The 15115-nt window shown below is 39.1% G+C and overlaps 1 protein-coding gene across 2 annotated transcripts in view; it reads right to left on the bottom strand.

Annotated features, from left to right (window-relative positions):
• Positions 1-428: 428 nt before the first annotated feature.
• Positions 429-15115, bottom strand: part of CFAP95 (cilia and flagella associated protein 95) — an 84642-nt gene continuing 69955 nt past the window's right edge. For both annotated transcript variants that reach the window (XM_005581893.5, XM_015437263.4), the window contains one exon: positions 429-704. In XM_005581893.5, coding sequence (XP_005581950.1) covers positions 522-704 — 183 coding nt within the window. In that variant the 3' untranslated portion in view covers positions 429-521. The remainder of the gene's footprint in view (positions 705-15115) is intronic.

The following is a 15115-nucleotide window of genomic DNA, read 5'->3' as shown; positions in this document are numbered from 1 at the left end:
TCACTGCAAGCTTCGCCTTTCGGGTTCACGCCATTCTCCTGCCTCAGCCTCCCGAGTAGCTGGGACTATAGGCGCCCGCCACCTCGCCAGGCTAGTTTTTTGTATTTTTTAGTAGAAACAGGGTTTCACCGGGTTAGCCAGGATGGTCTCGATCTCCTAACCTTGTGATCTGCCCGTCTCGGCCTCCCAAAGTGCTGGGATTACAGGCTTGAGCCACCGCGCCCGGCCATTATGTGTTTTTTCTAATAATTATTAAAAGAAATACATAATCCATAAAATAATGTTTCACTAAATACCATCTAGAAATGTGTAGTGTACTCTCAGCAAGAAACACACTGAAATTTGGAAAATACCAGAGTAGCTTATGAAAATAAGGATATAAACACTGGTCCAGAAAATAAGACTTTGTGCTTAAAGGAATCTACTACACTAATACTTCCATTGCATTTATTAAGATAGAAAATCAGCAACTGCTACATCCATTTTTCATTAGTCAGAGATGCTGATTCTATACGTTATTTTTAAATGGGCGTGATAGGACCACCAGTCAAGGGATAGAGTTTCCATTTTACATCTGAATTAGCATAAATCCCACTCTCATCATGCCAAGTGTTGATGCCAAATCTTTTAGAACCATTTAGATCCGTGAACTGAGAACGGCATTTTCTGTGGACTATGGAATAATCATCTCGACAGGGATAAGCCTATGGGGGGAAAAAAAGAGAAATAGTATTTAATAACCGAAATATGTGAAAAGAAGTAATCTTCAAAAGTTTATCTTTTATATATTATTCTTATGATCAAAGGTTAATTTTTAACCATTGATTAATTTGTTCTCTCAAATAGCAAATGTTTCAATTTTAAAAATGGCTATTGCATTCATAATTACTTCAAATCCCAAAAAAGAACATAGTTCATGGTTGTTTATAAAACTAAAAAGTCACTACACATGTAAAATTTTTCTACACCACAAATACACAGTATAAAGAACAATTTAAGTTTTATGATCATATATATAAGACCAAAACAATTATAATTTAATACAATTCAACACCTTTCAAAAAATATGTTATAACCATTGCCAAGAATAATATCTTGGGTTATATCTTTAATAATTGTTACCAAGTCTTATTTCCCATGGCAATGATAAATGCCAAGCTCTGATACATTCCGGTAAGAATTTACCTCAACATATCCCAGTGTAGTGTTTAAGATGTTTATACTTAGGCCACTTCAGAAAAGCTTCATTGTAATAAAACAAGATATTATCATTGAGTATTTCCCAAAGGAAATATTGATTCTTTCCGATTACACCAAGGGTGATGGCAGGCATGGAACATAAAGCCTTTTAACTGATTATCTAATTTCTGCTTTAAATTGGCTCTAATTTTAAAGCACTAGGACATTATTGAAATTAAATCACCAAAGCTATAAAACAATGAAAGAACACCAAAATAGTTATAATCTTAGATTGGTTTTGTCAAAAATAATTGAAAAATGTAATCATATGTTCAACCTTAATAGTGTCCATGTATTTATTGAGTGCCTTTTATGGGTTAGGCACAAGTATTTGAGTGTTTGTATTTTTTAATCCGTAACTGGGCTCTAAGGTATGAATTATTACACCAACTTTACACACAGAAATGATGATTTGCTTAAAATTTCAGGAGAGAATTTAAAGAAAGTCAGAATAAATGACTGAGCCAGGACTACAAATTAGATCTATCTGACTATAAAACTCATTATCCCTCCAGAACCCTAACAAAACCTTTATCAATTAAGAGATGAAAATAAATATAAACTATAAAATTGTAGAGCTATATAATATCTGTGTCACTGTTCTATGTAGTTTGGGCTTTTGCTTTTGTCATTCGGGCTATTTCTTCAGGTGTTATGGTTGGTTGCTTGGTGGGTAGGTCAAATAGAGGTCTTTTAAATGAGATTTGAGCATCACTGGCCCAAAATGTCCCCTCGAAGGCAGGTGAGATCTTCTCATTCTCATCCCTGCTGCAGTCAAACTGAAGAGAACTTCAAATACAGTATCTATGTGCTCCTTTAGTATTTCATAGGCAGAGAGAAGGATTTTTATGAGGTGAGTGACAAGATGAAATGTGCTGTTCTAGGAAAGTGATTCTGGTAGCAGAAGAACTAAAGACTAGAGGAGGAAAAAACTGGATTCTGGAACTGTGATTAGAATTGGATCTCAATCATTCAAATGTCATCAATTACATGAATAAACAAACGTAGTCTAGACATACAGTGAAATATTATTTGTCAACAAAAGGAATAAAATACTGATACATGCTACAGAATTGAAAGAAAACATTATGCTAAGAAGCAAAACCACATATTGTACAATCTCTTGTATTAAGGGTGTAGAGCAAGCAAATTCACAGAGACAGAAAAGTAGACTGGTGATTGCCAGGGAATGGCATGATGGGAAGGAATGGGGAGTGACTGTTAATAAGTATTGAGTTTCCTGCGGTACAAAAATGTGAAATTGATTGTGGTGATGATTGTACAATGCCATAAATATACTAAAAAATCACTGAATTATACACTTTAAAAGGGTGAGTGTTATAGTACGTGAAATTATATTTCAGTGAAGCTGTTATTAAAAAAAGAATGGACCAGGCACAGTGGCTCACTCCTGTAATCCCAACACTTTGGAAGGCCAAGGTGTGAGGATCACTTGAGGCCAGGGGTTTGAGACCAGCCTGGGCAACACAGTGAGACCATGTCTCTATAAAATATAAAATTAGCTGGGCATAATGACATGTTCTTGTAGTCCCAACTACTCGGAATGCTGAGGTGTGAGGATCACTTAGGCCTAGGAAGCTGAGACTGCAGTGAGCCATGATCGTGCCACTCCTCTCCAGCCTGGGCAACAGAGCAAGACCCTGTCTCAAAAGAAAAAAAAAAAAAGAATGCATTGGAAGTAGGAATTCTGACATTAGAAAAACTAGTTAAGAGACTGTTGCCTGTTAATCCATGTTAGTTACATTGGGTTCCTCTTATTCTCAGTGCTGTGTTGGTAAACCAGCTCTAAAAAATTAAAATTGTAATATTTGCCAATTTCTGTGGCATAAATACTCCCACTAAGGCTAACTTCAAGTTACCAGAGTGAGGTCAGTGAACACCGAAGAAGAGGTGAGCATAGTTAGCTCATGCCAACCGTTAAGAGCTGGCTCCAACTCGCCCCTGAGTCCACTTCTCCCATTTCCCAGGGTGTAGCAGGGATGCGCTTTGAGTAGGATTGATCCCAGTCCCGGGTCTAGCAGCAGAATCTAATTGGCTAAAGACAATCAGAACAGTGGCATCTCATTCTCAATGACAGTGATAGGTTCAGTTTTAGTCATGTGACTTAAATTGGTCCAAATAGATTAAAGCCCAAGACTTCTGTTCAATGGTTTATGTGAAAGAAGTTCTCTTCCACAATTGGACATAAATGAAGAAGCATCTATCCCAGGGTGCTGTTTGCAGCTCTCCTACAACCAATCTAGCATGAAACCAACACCATAAAACTCACATCTGATAGTCAGTAAGAAACACAATAGCATTACTATATCAATCCTTTCCTGAAGTCTGACTTTTTAGAACATGGAAGCCAGTAAGTTGCTTTTATAGTCTGACCCAGTTTGAGCTGGATTTTGTACATCTTATTAAAAGCATCCTAACATACACCTGAATAATCTACAATATTGGAACACCGAGGTATTTGGAATCAGAGCAAATAAATGGGTCAAAACCAAGGGAGCAGGGCATATATGAAAAGTAGGAGTGAAGGAAAACAGGAAATTTGTGACAAAACATACAACTAGGAATCAGAAACATGCAAACATGAAATAGGAAAACAAGGCAGGCATTCAAAAATTAGAACAACTTGCTAGAAACCTAGAGGGTATAATTATTCTAAGAAAGCAGAGCAAGTATGTTTTTCAAAGTTTAATACGAAAAGCATGGAACAGAATAGAAAAAAAAAGGTACACCAAGAACAACCTCAAAAAACCTTAATATTGATTGCAGCTCACAACCAAGGCAAAACTGATATCATGGGAACCCTGGACAATAAAGCTGTTTGGTATACCACTCAAGCCAATAAAGGGGGTAATAAGTGGAAAATTATTCATGTGTTTTCCTCTTTCCATGTATATAACCACTTATTCGTACTTTGTTTCAGAAAAACACCAACCAAAGAGCAAAATCTTACCAGCTTCTAACATACCTAGTAGGATTTTTCAGCAAGACAATATCCTTGTAATCCAACTCACAGTTTTGAGGACTTTAGAATGTCAATGATCAAACCTGGGAGATTATAGAGTTCTCCAAATGGGTAGAGAAAATATCCTTTGCTATGAAAGCTTAGAGAAGAGCTGAAATGAAGAGAAGGAAGATAAGGAAGAACCTATCTAGGGAATTGTGAGAATTAAAAAACAAAGGGGAAAGGAGAGCAGAACGAGCCTACATTATGTCCCAATTTTCCCATCCCTGGGCTTTAATCAGGCAAAGTCCCTTTGACCTGAATAGTGAATGGTACACTAGACAAATGAGAATGATGGCAAAAAACACACAGGAGCTTCCTTGTCCCCATTTCTGTTGGAAACTCTTGAAATAGATCAACTCTCAGATGGCCCTTTCCTTTCACTAGCATGGTCAGGTAGAGGGAACCACTAAGATTCATCAATCCTGAGCCACTTTTGTTTTCCTGTGGCATGGATGAGATCCTAAGGTAGCTGCAAGTCTGCAGAGGAGGATACTAACAGGGGCTACAGAGCCGACCACTGGAGCTGGGGCTGCGTAAGAGTCACAGAAGGTGTCTGTGGGGTGTACAGTGTCTATGGGAATGGAAATGAGGCTGAGTCATCCCAACCAAGCCCAGGGATAGAGAGAAAAAGACTGCCAGTTACAATGTCCATAAAGTTTGGCCACTAATGCCAGCAAAGAAAAGAGCAACCAGGTAGACTAGGGATATCACCTCAGAGAACAGAACAGGCAGAAAATACCACATGTAAAACCCTACTCCTCCCTTCTGGCATCAGGACGCTAAGTCACATCCTTCTCTCCATGTATCTGGATGCCATTGTAGGGAAAGCTGCATTCTTGTTGCTGCAAACAACCCTCTCTGTTCATACTAGTGTAAAACAATAGCCATTTCACTATGCCTCCAGATTCTTTGGGTCAGGAATTTGGACAGGATATGGCAAAGGCAGCCCTCTGCTCTGCAATGTTCAGGGTCTCAGCTGATTCATAGAAAGAAGACAGATTCATAGAAGACATGAAAGTTGGAAGTGAGTTGAGGGTAGAGGTTGTACACATCTCATTCCTTTTGGTCACCAATGCTGGCTGGCTGCTGGGACCTTGGCTGGGGCTATTGGTTGGAACAGCTGCATGGGTCCTCTGCCTGGCTTCCTCACAGCACAGTGACTGGCTCCTGAGAATGAGCATCCCACAAAGTGAAACAAGAGGAAGGTGTATTGCTCTTTATCACCTAGCCTTGAAAGTCACATAGCATTCATGCCACCATAGTCACAGTTCACCACAATTCTCTCTGAGGGGGTAATTTAGACTCTGCTTCTCAGTTGGAGGAGTGTCAAAATCACATTGTAAGAGCATGTGGGAGAGGAGCACATGTTGTGACCAATTTTGGAAAATATATTTTTCTCCTCTTTTCAGGGAGAAAAGAGTATGGTGTATTGGGGTCCCCAAGACCACCTCAGGTATGATGATCTAGGAGTACTCACAGTTGTGTGTGTATATGCACACACACCTATATACAGACACTCCTAAACTTGCAATGCAGTTATATCTTAATAAACCCATCTAAGTAAAAAAAATCATAAGGTGAAATGCATTTAATACCAATAAACGCATCATAAAGTCAAAAAAGTGTAAGTTGAACGATTGTAAGTCAGGGACCACCTGTATAGTTGCACTCATGGTTATGATTTATTACATAAAAATGACACAAAGCAAAATCAGCAAAGGCTATGGGCTGACATCCACAGGAAGCCAGGTGCAAATTTCCAAGAGTCCTCTCCCAGTGGAGTCACACAGGATGAGTGTAAATCCCCCAACAGTGAGTTGTGCCATGCTGTCTGCTGGGAAAGCTAATTGCAGACTCAGTGCCCAAAGTTTTTACTGGGAGCTGGGTCATGTAGGCAGCCTCTGCCTAGCATGTCCCAAAATTTCAGATTCCCAGAAGGAAACAGGTGTTCAGCATAAACCATATTTTTGCACAGACATTTTAGCCACAATGGGTCATTCTTACCCTGAAAGCCAAGTTTCTAGATGCCAATCAAGGGCCAACATTCTAAGTAGGCTTTGAAAGGATAGTAGTCTCAGTTCTGCTGTGTTAGCTCTTCTCTGCACACACAGGATGGGAGAGAGAGGATCTCTGAGAAGGTGAGCGTTTTCTTCAGGAGGGATTAAACACTTTCTATAGAAAGCAGAACTATTTAAATTATGGAATCAGACTAAGCATTAAATGGATTGAAGAGTTTATGTTTTCCCACTGGTGGTGGGCTCCAGAAGAAGGTCAATTATCAGTTAGATAAATTTCCTCTGCATATGTGAGTTACAGACAGTTATGTTTTCCACACCCTAACATAATTAGTAAATCTCTCTTCAACATTTATTTAGTGGGAATGGGAAGAAAGTGTGTATTGAAATAGATTTGTGAATTACTATATGTTGCTGTTGGCTAGGTCACTATTCGGTGCTACACACACAGAGTTGTGACAGAGTTTACTTAAGGAAGGACAAGCATTGCAAGCTTTTTCTGAGTTCTTCAGGTAGATGAGGGTAACTAGAAGAATTTGTCTAATGTGTGGAATGGGTGGGCATTAGTGCACAAAGGCTGATGCAGAATGAGAATGAAAGAGTCATTTCACAGGAAGAACGTAAAGGATTTACACAACTAACTGGGAATAAAGAACCAAAAATGATTCATAGCTTCAAGCCTGGAAGGCTGGGAGAGTTGTAATAACACTGAAAAGAATTAGAAAGACATGGGGGTGGGGATGATTTGTTTTAGGGGGAAATGATGAGTCATATTTTAGACATTTTTAATTTAAGATGACATCAGTAAAAAATGTTTCTTTGGAAGGTAGTGCTGTGGGACAGATGGCCTGGAGAGAAGTCAGTGCCCTATGCACAGCAGTGATCACTGGCAGGGAAAAAATAGCCATAAAGAACATTATCGGGACCATGGATGATATTTAACATGGACTGTGGGTTATATAATGGCACTGTATCAATTTTCCTGAAATTGAAAACTGTACCACAGCTACTCGTCCTTATTTTTAGGAGATGCACATTGAACTGTTTAGTAGCAAAAGGGCACGATGTCTCCAGCCTACCTTCATATGGTAAACAGCTATCAACTCTGCAAAGAATATATGGAAGCTCCTTGTGCAATTTTTGAAACTTTCCTGTAAGTTTGAAAATTATACAACAATTAAAAGTTACCCCCCAACCCCCACCCAATGATGACTGGTACAGAGACATGGCAATGGATGAATTCGCTGAGATTGCGTAAAATGAGAGGTGCAGGGATCTGGGGCCCAAATGATTGGATGCCCATGATTGGGTCCGTAAAGAAGCCATGAAGGACAGAGAAGGAGAGATAAGGAGAGAGTGTTGCAATGTCATAGGCTCTGAAGAGGGAGGGAGGCTGAAGAATGTGGTGGTAACCAGCAATTGCTAAGCTCCAAAGAAGCCTAACCCAGAGTAGCACCTGACAAAACACAACAATATCAATTAACCTCTAGCCACCCTTGAAGGTGCATTTTCAGTGAAGGGTTGAGGGAGTCCCATAAAACATGCTGGTAGAAGGAGGAAAAGAAAGAGCATCAGCGAAAGGAATGCTGTAGGCAAAACAGGTCCTGCTAAAACAGGAAGCACCGGAGTTGCAGCAAAAGAATCACCATAGGGGAAAACTGGCCTTCAGAAAATTGGTTAAGAAAGCAGTCTTCTTTCTTTTCTTCTTGTTCTCTTCCTTCTCTTTTTTCTTTCACAGATCATGGCAAGGCAGGTTAGGATGTTAAAGGAGGGTCCTCTTAGTGAGTGGTTCCCCCAACCCACCTTCCCTCATGGTTTTACCACTTACATCAGTAAAATGCATTAATGGATCATTTTTTTTTCTTTGTTTTTGAGACAGAGTTCTTGTTGCCCAGGCTGGAGTGCAATGGCACGATCTTGGCTCACCGCAACGTCTGCCTCCCAGGTTCAAGCAATTCTCCTGCCTCAGTCTCCCGAGTAGCTGGGATTACAGGCATGCACCACCACGCCTGGCTAATTTTGTATTTTTAGTAGAGATGGGGTTTCTCCCTGTTGAGGCTGGTCTTGAACTCCTGACTTCAGGTGGTCCACCCGCCTCAGCCTCCCGAAGTGTTGGGATTACAGGCGTGAGCCACCACGCCCGGCCTAATTTATCTTAAACGATGGGCTGTCCCGGTATCCACTCCACCTCCACCCCCATTGTCCCTTGTGTGCTCTATCCTTACTCTAAACACCATTATCTCCTGCACCTTTTTTCGGAATAAAATGATACTGCTACTTCTTAGTCAACTGTACAGCCAGTCCTTAGCCAATTTTTTCCAATCTTCTGGTAGGTTATTCCTTGGTTCTACTCATTCATATAGGATTTCATCCTTTTTCTTTAGGACCTTTCGTTTCTGATAGTTTATTTTTCAAGGTCATTTTCAGTTTTAGGACTGCCTTCTGGAACATAGTAACTCTGCCTAATATAATATTACAAGATAATTTGGAAGCATAGTCTCAATTCCTTCATCCAGATCGTTCATAAAAATGCATAATGAGTTATGTTTCCTGGCCAAATTAGTCAGTGCAAACTAACCTTGCGTCCGCCATTAAAGATAGCTATTAGCCACCTGGCACTGGTACAGCAAACACCATTCTTCTCTAGTATGCCTATAAGGATGCTCATTTTGAGTATTCCATTTACCCTTAAAATGATATTTGAGTTAGTAAGCTTATTTATGTGAATGTCACATTGGATGGAATGAAAATAGATATAAAAGTAAATTGTTGTGATATTTTGTTTCATTATTTCCAGCATACATCATGTGTAAAAGTCTTTGCCAATTACACGCACTTGACTGAAGACCTGCCTTTCTCTAATAGGTTGTCTTGTAAGCACACGTGCAGAATGGTGGGAGGAAAAAAAGAATTACCCTACAGTCACACCTACCTCATCTACCCTGGGGACCAATGGGGGATGGGTATCTCAGGCAGATTCCCTCATTCATTTCCTTCACTAAATTTCAAACATTTTATTTCTCTTATTTTTTCAAAATTTTTTTTCAGAGACAGAGTCTCCCTTTGTCCAACCTGGAGTGCAGTGATGCGATGATAGCTCATTGCAGGTTTGAACTCTTGGCCTCAAACCATTTTCCCATCTCAAGCCTCCCAAAGCATTGGGATGACAGGTGTGAGTCACCACACCTGACCAAATTTTATTTCTATTGGATATTTTTTCCTCCAATGATTGTATCACGAACATAAGAATAATTGGTAAATGTAGCTAAATAAATATGTAACTAGTGGGATATATTCTTATGTATTTAAGAAATATTTACTACCATTTATTTGATACAGTTTCAGGAGAGAGAAGCATTTGTAACAAACAAGTATTAATAGAGCATGAGACTCTTAGCTACAGGGAAATAGTCATAGAAAGTACAAAGAAATTTAGGCTGTGGATAGAAATACAAATTTCTTTACCACTAATGAATCCAGTCAACATAGTAAGGTATCACTACAAAAAAAAAAAATGAAGATCTATGTAAATGAACACTTCACAAATAAATTGACTTTTAAAGATTAATATCACATAAATTTTAGTTATGGCCAGCATCAAAAACTAAGCGATACACAATTAACCATTAGTTATTGATATATTTGTTTCTTTCTAATGCACAAAATTGATTGGTTCTATCACTTCAATCATATAAAACACAAATTTGATTTTTCTTATTCTTCTGTCTATATTATGTGAGGACATTTACCTCTGCCACTGTTTTATAATGGAATAAATTAATGGGCTATATATCAATTTGAGGCCTAGGCTTCTCAATCTTTAAAACTTTATTTCTCCATACATATATGAACAAAAGTCATATATGTTCACTGTAGAAATTGAAGATAATCAAAAAGAAGAAAATAAAAGATCTCATAATTCCAGGTTCTCTGAAGCAGAACTTAGCTTTATGGCCTAACTTAGAAATAAATGTTAGACCAGGCCAGGCGCAGCAGCTCATGCCTGTAATCCCAGCACTTTCAGAGGCTGAGGCAAGAGGATCACTTGAGCCTGGGAGGTAGAGGTTGCAGTGAGCTGAGATCATGCCACTGCACTCCAGCCTGGGTGACAGAGCAAGACTCTGTCTCAAAAAAATTAATAAATAACTTCAGAAGGCAATATAAGGCAAAAGTTAAGTTTCTGGAGAAATAGGGTATCTCTCTACTAAAAGAACTGAGAATTAAGACCCCACAGTGTCTCTACTGTTGGTGATACACAAGATGAGCAGGAAGTTAAAATACTTAATTAATTTATAGTTAAGTATAATTAACACTTAATTTTCAACCAAGTTTGAAATAAATGTCTACCAAAAGGATACTTGGTCATAAATCAATGACTATTTCAATGGGATAAGATCATTGAGATAGAATCAAATCAAATCAAATAATAGAATTTGAGAGCCAGAGAGTTTGGAAAGATCACTGTGTCTGTATCAGTCAAGGATCTCCAGAAAAACAGAATCAATAGAATACACACACACACACACACACACACACACACACAGAGAGAGAGAGAGAGAGAGAGAGAGATTGATTTTAAGGAATTGGCTCACATGATTGTGGAGGCAAGTAACTCTGGCAAGATTTCTATGTTACAATCTTGAGACTGAATTCCTTTTTCTCAGAAAACCTTAGTGTTTTGCACTTAAGGCTATAAACTGATTCCATGAGGCCCACTTACATTATTTGGAATAATCTTTACTAAAAGTTAACTGATTGTAAATGTTAATCACATTTACAAAAGACCTCCAGGACAACATCTAGACAAGTATTTGACTAAACAACAGGGCAAATAACCTAGTTAACACAGAAAATTAACCATCATACTGTCTAACCCTAGTCTTTTTTTTTTTTGAGGCAGAGTTTCACTCTGTCACCCAGGTTGGAATGCAGTGGTGCAATCTAGGCTCACTGCCACCATACCCGGCTAATCTTTTGTATATTTAGTAGAGATGGGGTTTCACCATATTGGCCAGGCTGGCCTGGAACTCCTGAGCTCAAATGATCCACCTACCTCAGCCTCCCAAAGTACTGGGAATACAGGTGTGATCCACCATTCCTGGTCATCTAACCCTAGTCTTAAAGTAAGGAGACCAAGGCCTAAAAAGGTTGGCATATATAAATTTTGAGTCGTGTTTTGCAAAGCAGCTACAAATACGGCACTTGGAATCAGACCCGAGTTCACTTTGAACACTTACACGGTGTGTTATTACTCATACTTAACCTCTGTGGGGCATAGATTCCTCAATATATAATTCTAATAGGTTGATATTCTGGGGCAATTGTGAGGACTAAGTGAGCTAATACATGTAAGTTAGCTAATACTAAGCCAGTGTCTGGAACATGGTAGACAATAAGTGTTACTTCATTCCTCTCTTCCTCCCTTTATTTCTTTTGTCCTCCCTCCTTTCCTTGTTTCCTGGCTTCCTTGCTTCATTCCTTCCTTTCTTCTACTCATCTACCAGCAACTGTATATTTTATTCAATAAGGCAAATTCTATTGTATCCCAGTCAACTCGGGAATCTATGGAAGTTCTATGGAGTTATATGAGCAACAACCAGCAGATCCTAAGGTTGAAGCTGGGCCTAGGAAATGTGGTTCTTAGACCTGGCAGAATGACATAAGGCCCAGAACCAGAACTGTTTGTTTATAAAACTATATAAAACCAATCCTTCAAGTATAAATATAAGGTCAACACACATATGTATGACATATGTTGAGATCTTTCAGGCAAGATATTTAGGTTAGAAAGGCAACCATATCCTTCTGAACCCAAGTCAAAGAAGCCTGTTTCCATGGTTAACTAGAAGCAGCATTATGGAACACTCTGGCATGGATTATAAGACCCTTCCCTCTTCTCCAATTCTACCCCCTACCACTACCTCATTTTCGGAGGATTCTAAAACTCTCATTTATTTCATTTCAGTCAATAGTACATGATAAGATAAATAAGCAAATGGCAATTATTCATTTGTTAGTCAATATTGAGTCAGAAAATTAACAAGACAAAGAAAATTAAATCGTGGATATAGTCAGATGAAGTACAAATAACATTGCACTAAAATGAAAGTACTAAAGATATATTTTAAGCCTGGAACTTAGTTAAATTTCAGCCTTAATTTTCCAGGTACAAGTTTGGAAAAACCATACTTTAGAATACAAGGCTTTTATACTTGATTTTTCTATGTAGCCAGATTAACTTGAATAATTTTCCATGATACTATTTTTTAAAATAACAGAAGAAAAAGAGGAGAACGGAGAGGAGGAGGAGAAAGAAAAAGAAAGAGACTGTCTATGCTGAAATGAAAATGGGGAAGACAATAGGGACATGGAACGAAGTAAAGATACAAAGAGAGGGCCTTAAAATAACTGGGATTTGAAAGCTAATGTAATTCAGACAAGTGAGGCTTTCTATAGAATCCTCACCCTGTTCTGGATTCTCTTTCTGTCCCAGCTCTTTCTGTCTTTCAGCAAGCCATTCTTTCTCTTGTCTTGTTTATAAGGCACCTGGTGGGCAACCCTTCCTAGTAAAATGGGATAGCTCCCTTGACCCTTTCGTGGGACTCATGAGGGGGTGGCTTGCTTACTTAGCCCACAGCTCTCAAATCCTTGCAGGTAGGGGAGCACACAGGTAAGTGAGTGCAGAGGCTAGGATGAGTGCTTCTGGGAAACCAGCAGGAGCAGAAATCTGTGTGAGCCCATGGAAGCGCCTAGGGGTTGCCAACGACCCACAGTGCCCCTGAGGGTGTGTGTTAAAGTGTACTGTCTTAGCTTTGCCATCCACGGATGGCTAAGTGTTTAACAGCTCTGTGTGACAGCCCTCTGTATCCTGAGCTCTTGTTCAGTGTCCAGGAAGAATCAGATCACACAAACAAATTGAAGATGGTGTCCAGGAAGAATCAGATCACACGAACAAATTGAAGATGGTGAATGTGGAGCATTTTATTGAGCAGTGGAAGTGGCTCTCAGTGGGATGGAGAGCTGGAAAGGGGATGGATTGGGAAGATAATCTTCCCCTAGAGTTTGGCTGTCCCTGGCTGAACTCTTCTTTGAGGTCCTCCCAACAAACTGTCCCTCTGAAATCAAGCTGCTTCTCTCCAATGTCCAACTGCTTCTTTTCTCTCCTCTGCTGCTCTGCTGGTGAGGCCTAGGATTTTTATACGTACAGGATGGGGAATGGGGCAGGCCAGAGTGGCTTTGGAAAAGGCAACATTCAGGCAGGAAAACAGAAATGCGTATTCTCACTTTGGGCCATAGGTCCAGGCTTGAGGATGTGACCCTCACTGGGGACTTCCCTCTTCTACCCAGTATTTCCCTACCTCCTGTCCACATCATTAGGAAATAGAAAACTGAAGGCAATTCCTCTTTGGGGAGTATCTTTGAGGTAAAAAATCCTAATTAAACAATAAAGGGCTCCTAATGGTAATTCCTCCATGACCAACTCTTGATTTTTAGTGAAGATGCATCTTTATCTGGGATGGTAAGTATTTCTCAGCCAAGCCAACTGAGTAAGTTCTAGAGGCCCCCAGTCAGTCAGGTACTGATCTGGCTTCTAGGAAGTCCAGGCTGAAACAACTTAGCCGCCAGATGCAGAAAGCACAGTGCCTAGGGCTCACAATGCTTTTAGGGGCCCATGAACATATTTTAATTTATTTTAAAATCTGAATCTCTAAAAATGAATATAACAACAGGAATTACTTAATGCCATTGAATTATATGCTAAAAAGATTAAAATAATAAATTTTATGTCACGTATATTTTATGTTGTGCATATTCTATCACAATAAAAAAATGCAGATGCCATTTTGAAAAAAAAAAAACTTTGTAGAAACTCAAAGCTAAGCCCGGAAATGATGCTGATAATATAATATCCATAAACACCTCAGAGCAAAGAAACTGATGACAGCTATTATACAGAAAATGTGTCTTAAAATAGGGCATAGAAGTCCAAGAGTAATTCCCAGTGGGGGAGGAAAAAAAAGAACACTGTGTGATAACAATAGTCATTGGTATGTTAGAAATAATTTCAGGAGGGTTAAGAATAACGTGGTCACATCACATGGCCATAAAATACAGTAACACAGTCAAAAATAGGCAAGGATTCAAACTGCGTAAAAGAGGGGAGAAAAGATGGGTATTTTTTATGAAATGAAAATGAGAAATATAGCCTAAAAAGATATTTCTTTTTAAAAAACTTTTGTTTTAGGTTCAGAGGCATATGTGTAGGTTTGTTTATTTAGGTAAATTTCATGTCATGGAGGTTTGGTGTACAGATTATTTTGTCACCCAGGTAATAAGCATAGTATCCAATAGGTAGTTTAGATATTTCTTTAATAAGCTTTAAATCCCCCCCAAAAAGGAGAATTATTTTACTCGGATTATTTTTGTCTTTATATCAACTCAGTTGTAAACTATGTTTGTTTGTTTGTTTGTTTGTTTTAATGGAAGAAGGAGCCCATGAAGGCAAAAGGGCTTGGGGCCCAGGAAAGTCGTAATGCAACCAGAAGTCCAGAGGCTAAGACATCAGGGTCCTGGGGGACTCGAGGCCACAGTTCATTTCCAAGCAGCACAGAAATCTCAATATTTTAGCAATGCCACATCCATACCAGTGCGTAGAGTCCCAGTAGTAGGACAGGCAATCCTGCCATATCGGGGAATAACTGCTGTTAAAGGGATATAGTTTCTTCTTTACCATGAAACAATATGTGGATGCCTTGTCCACGTATTGTTAAACAATTCCCTGTTAAAAACTTTCTCAGTTTCTAACAGCCAACTTTGAACCAGTTCTCTAATGTGC

The sequence above is a fragment of the Macaca fascicularis genome, chromosome 15 (assembly GCF_037993035.2).
Source record: "Macaca fascicularis isolate 582-1 chromosome 15, T2T-MFA8v1.1".
Lineage (NCBI taxonomy): Eukaryota > Metazoa > Chordata > Mammalia > Primates > Cercopithecidae > Macaca > Macaca fascicularis.
The sequence above is the reverse complement of the archived record's forward strand: the minus strand, read 5'-3'. Positions and strand labels throughout refer to the sequence as shown.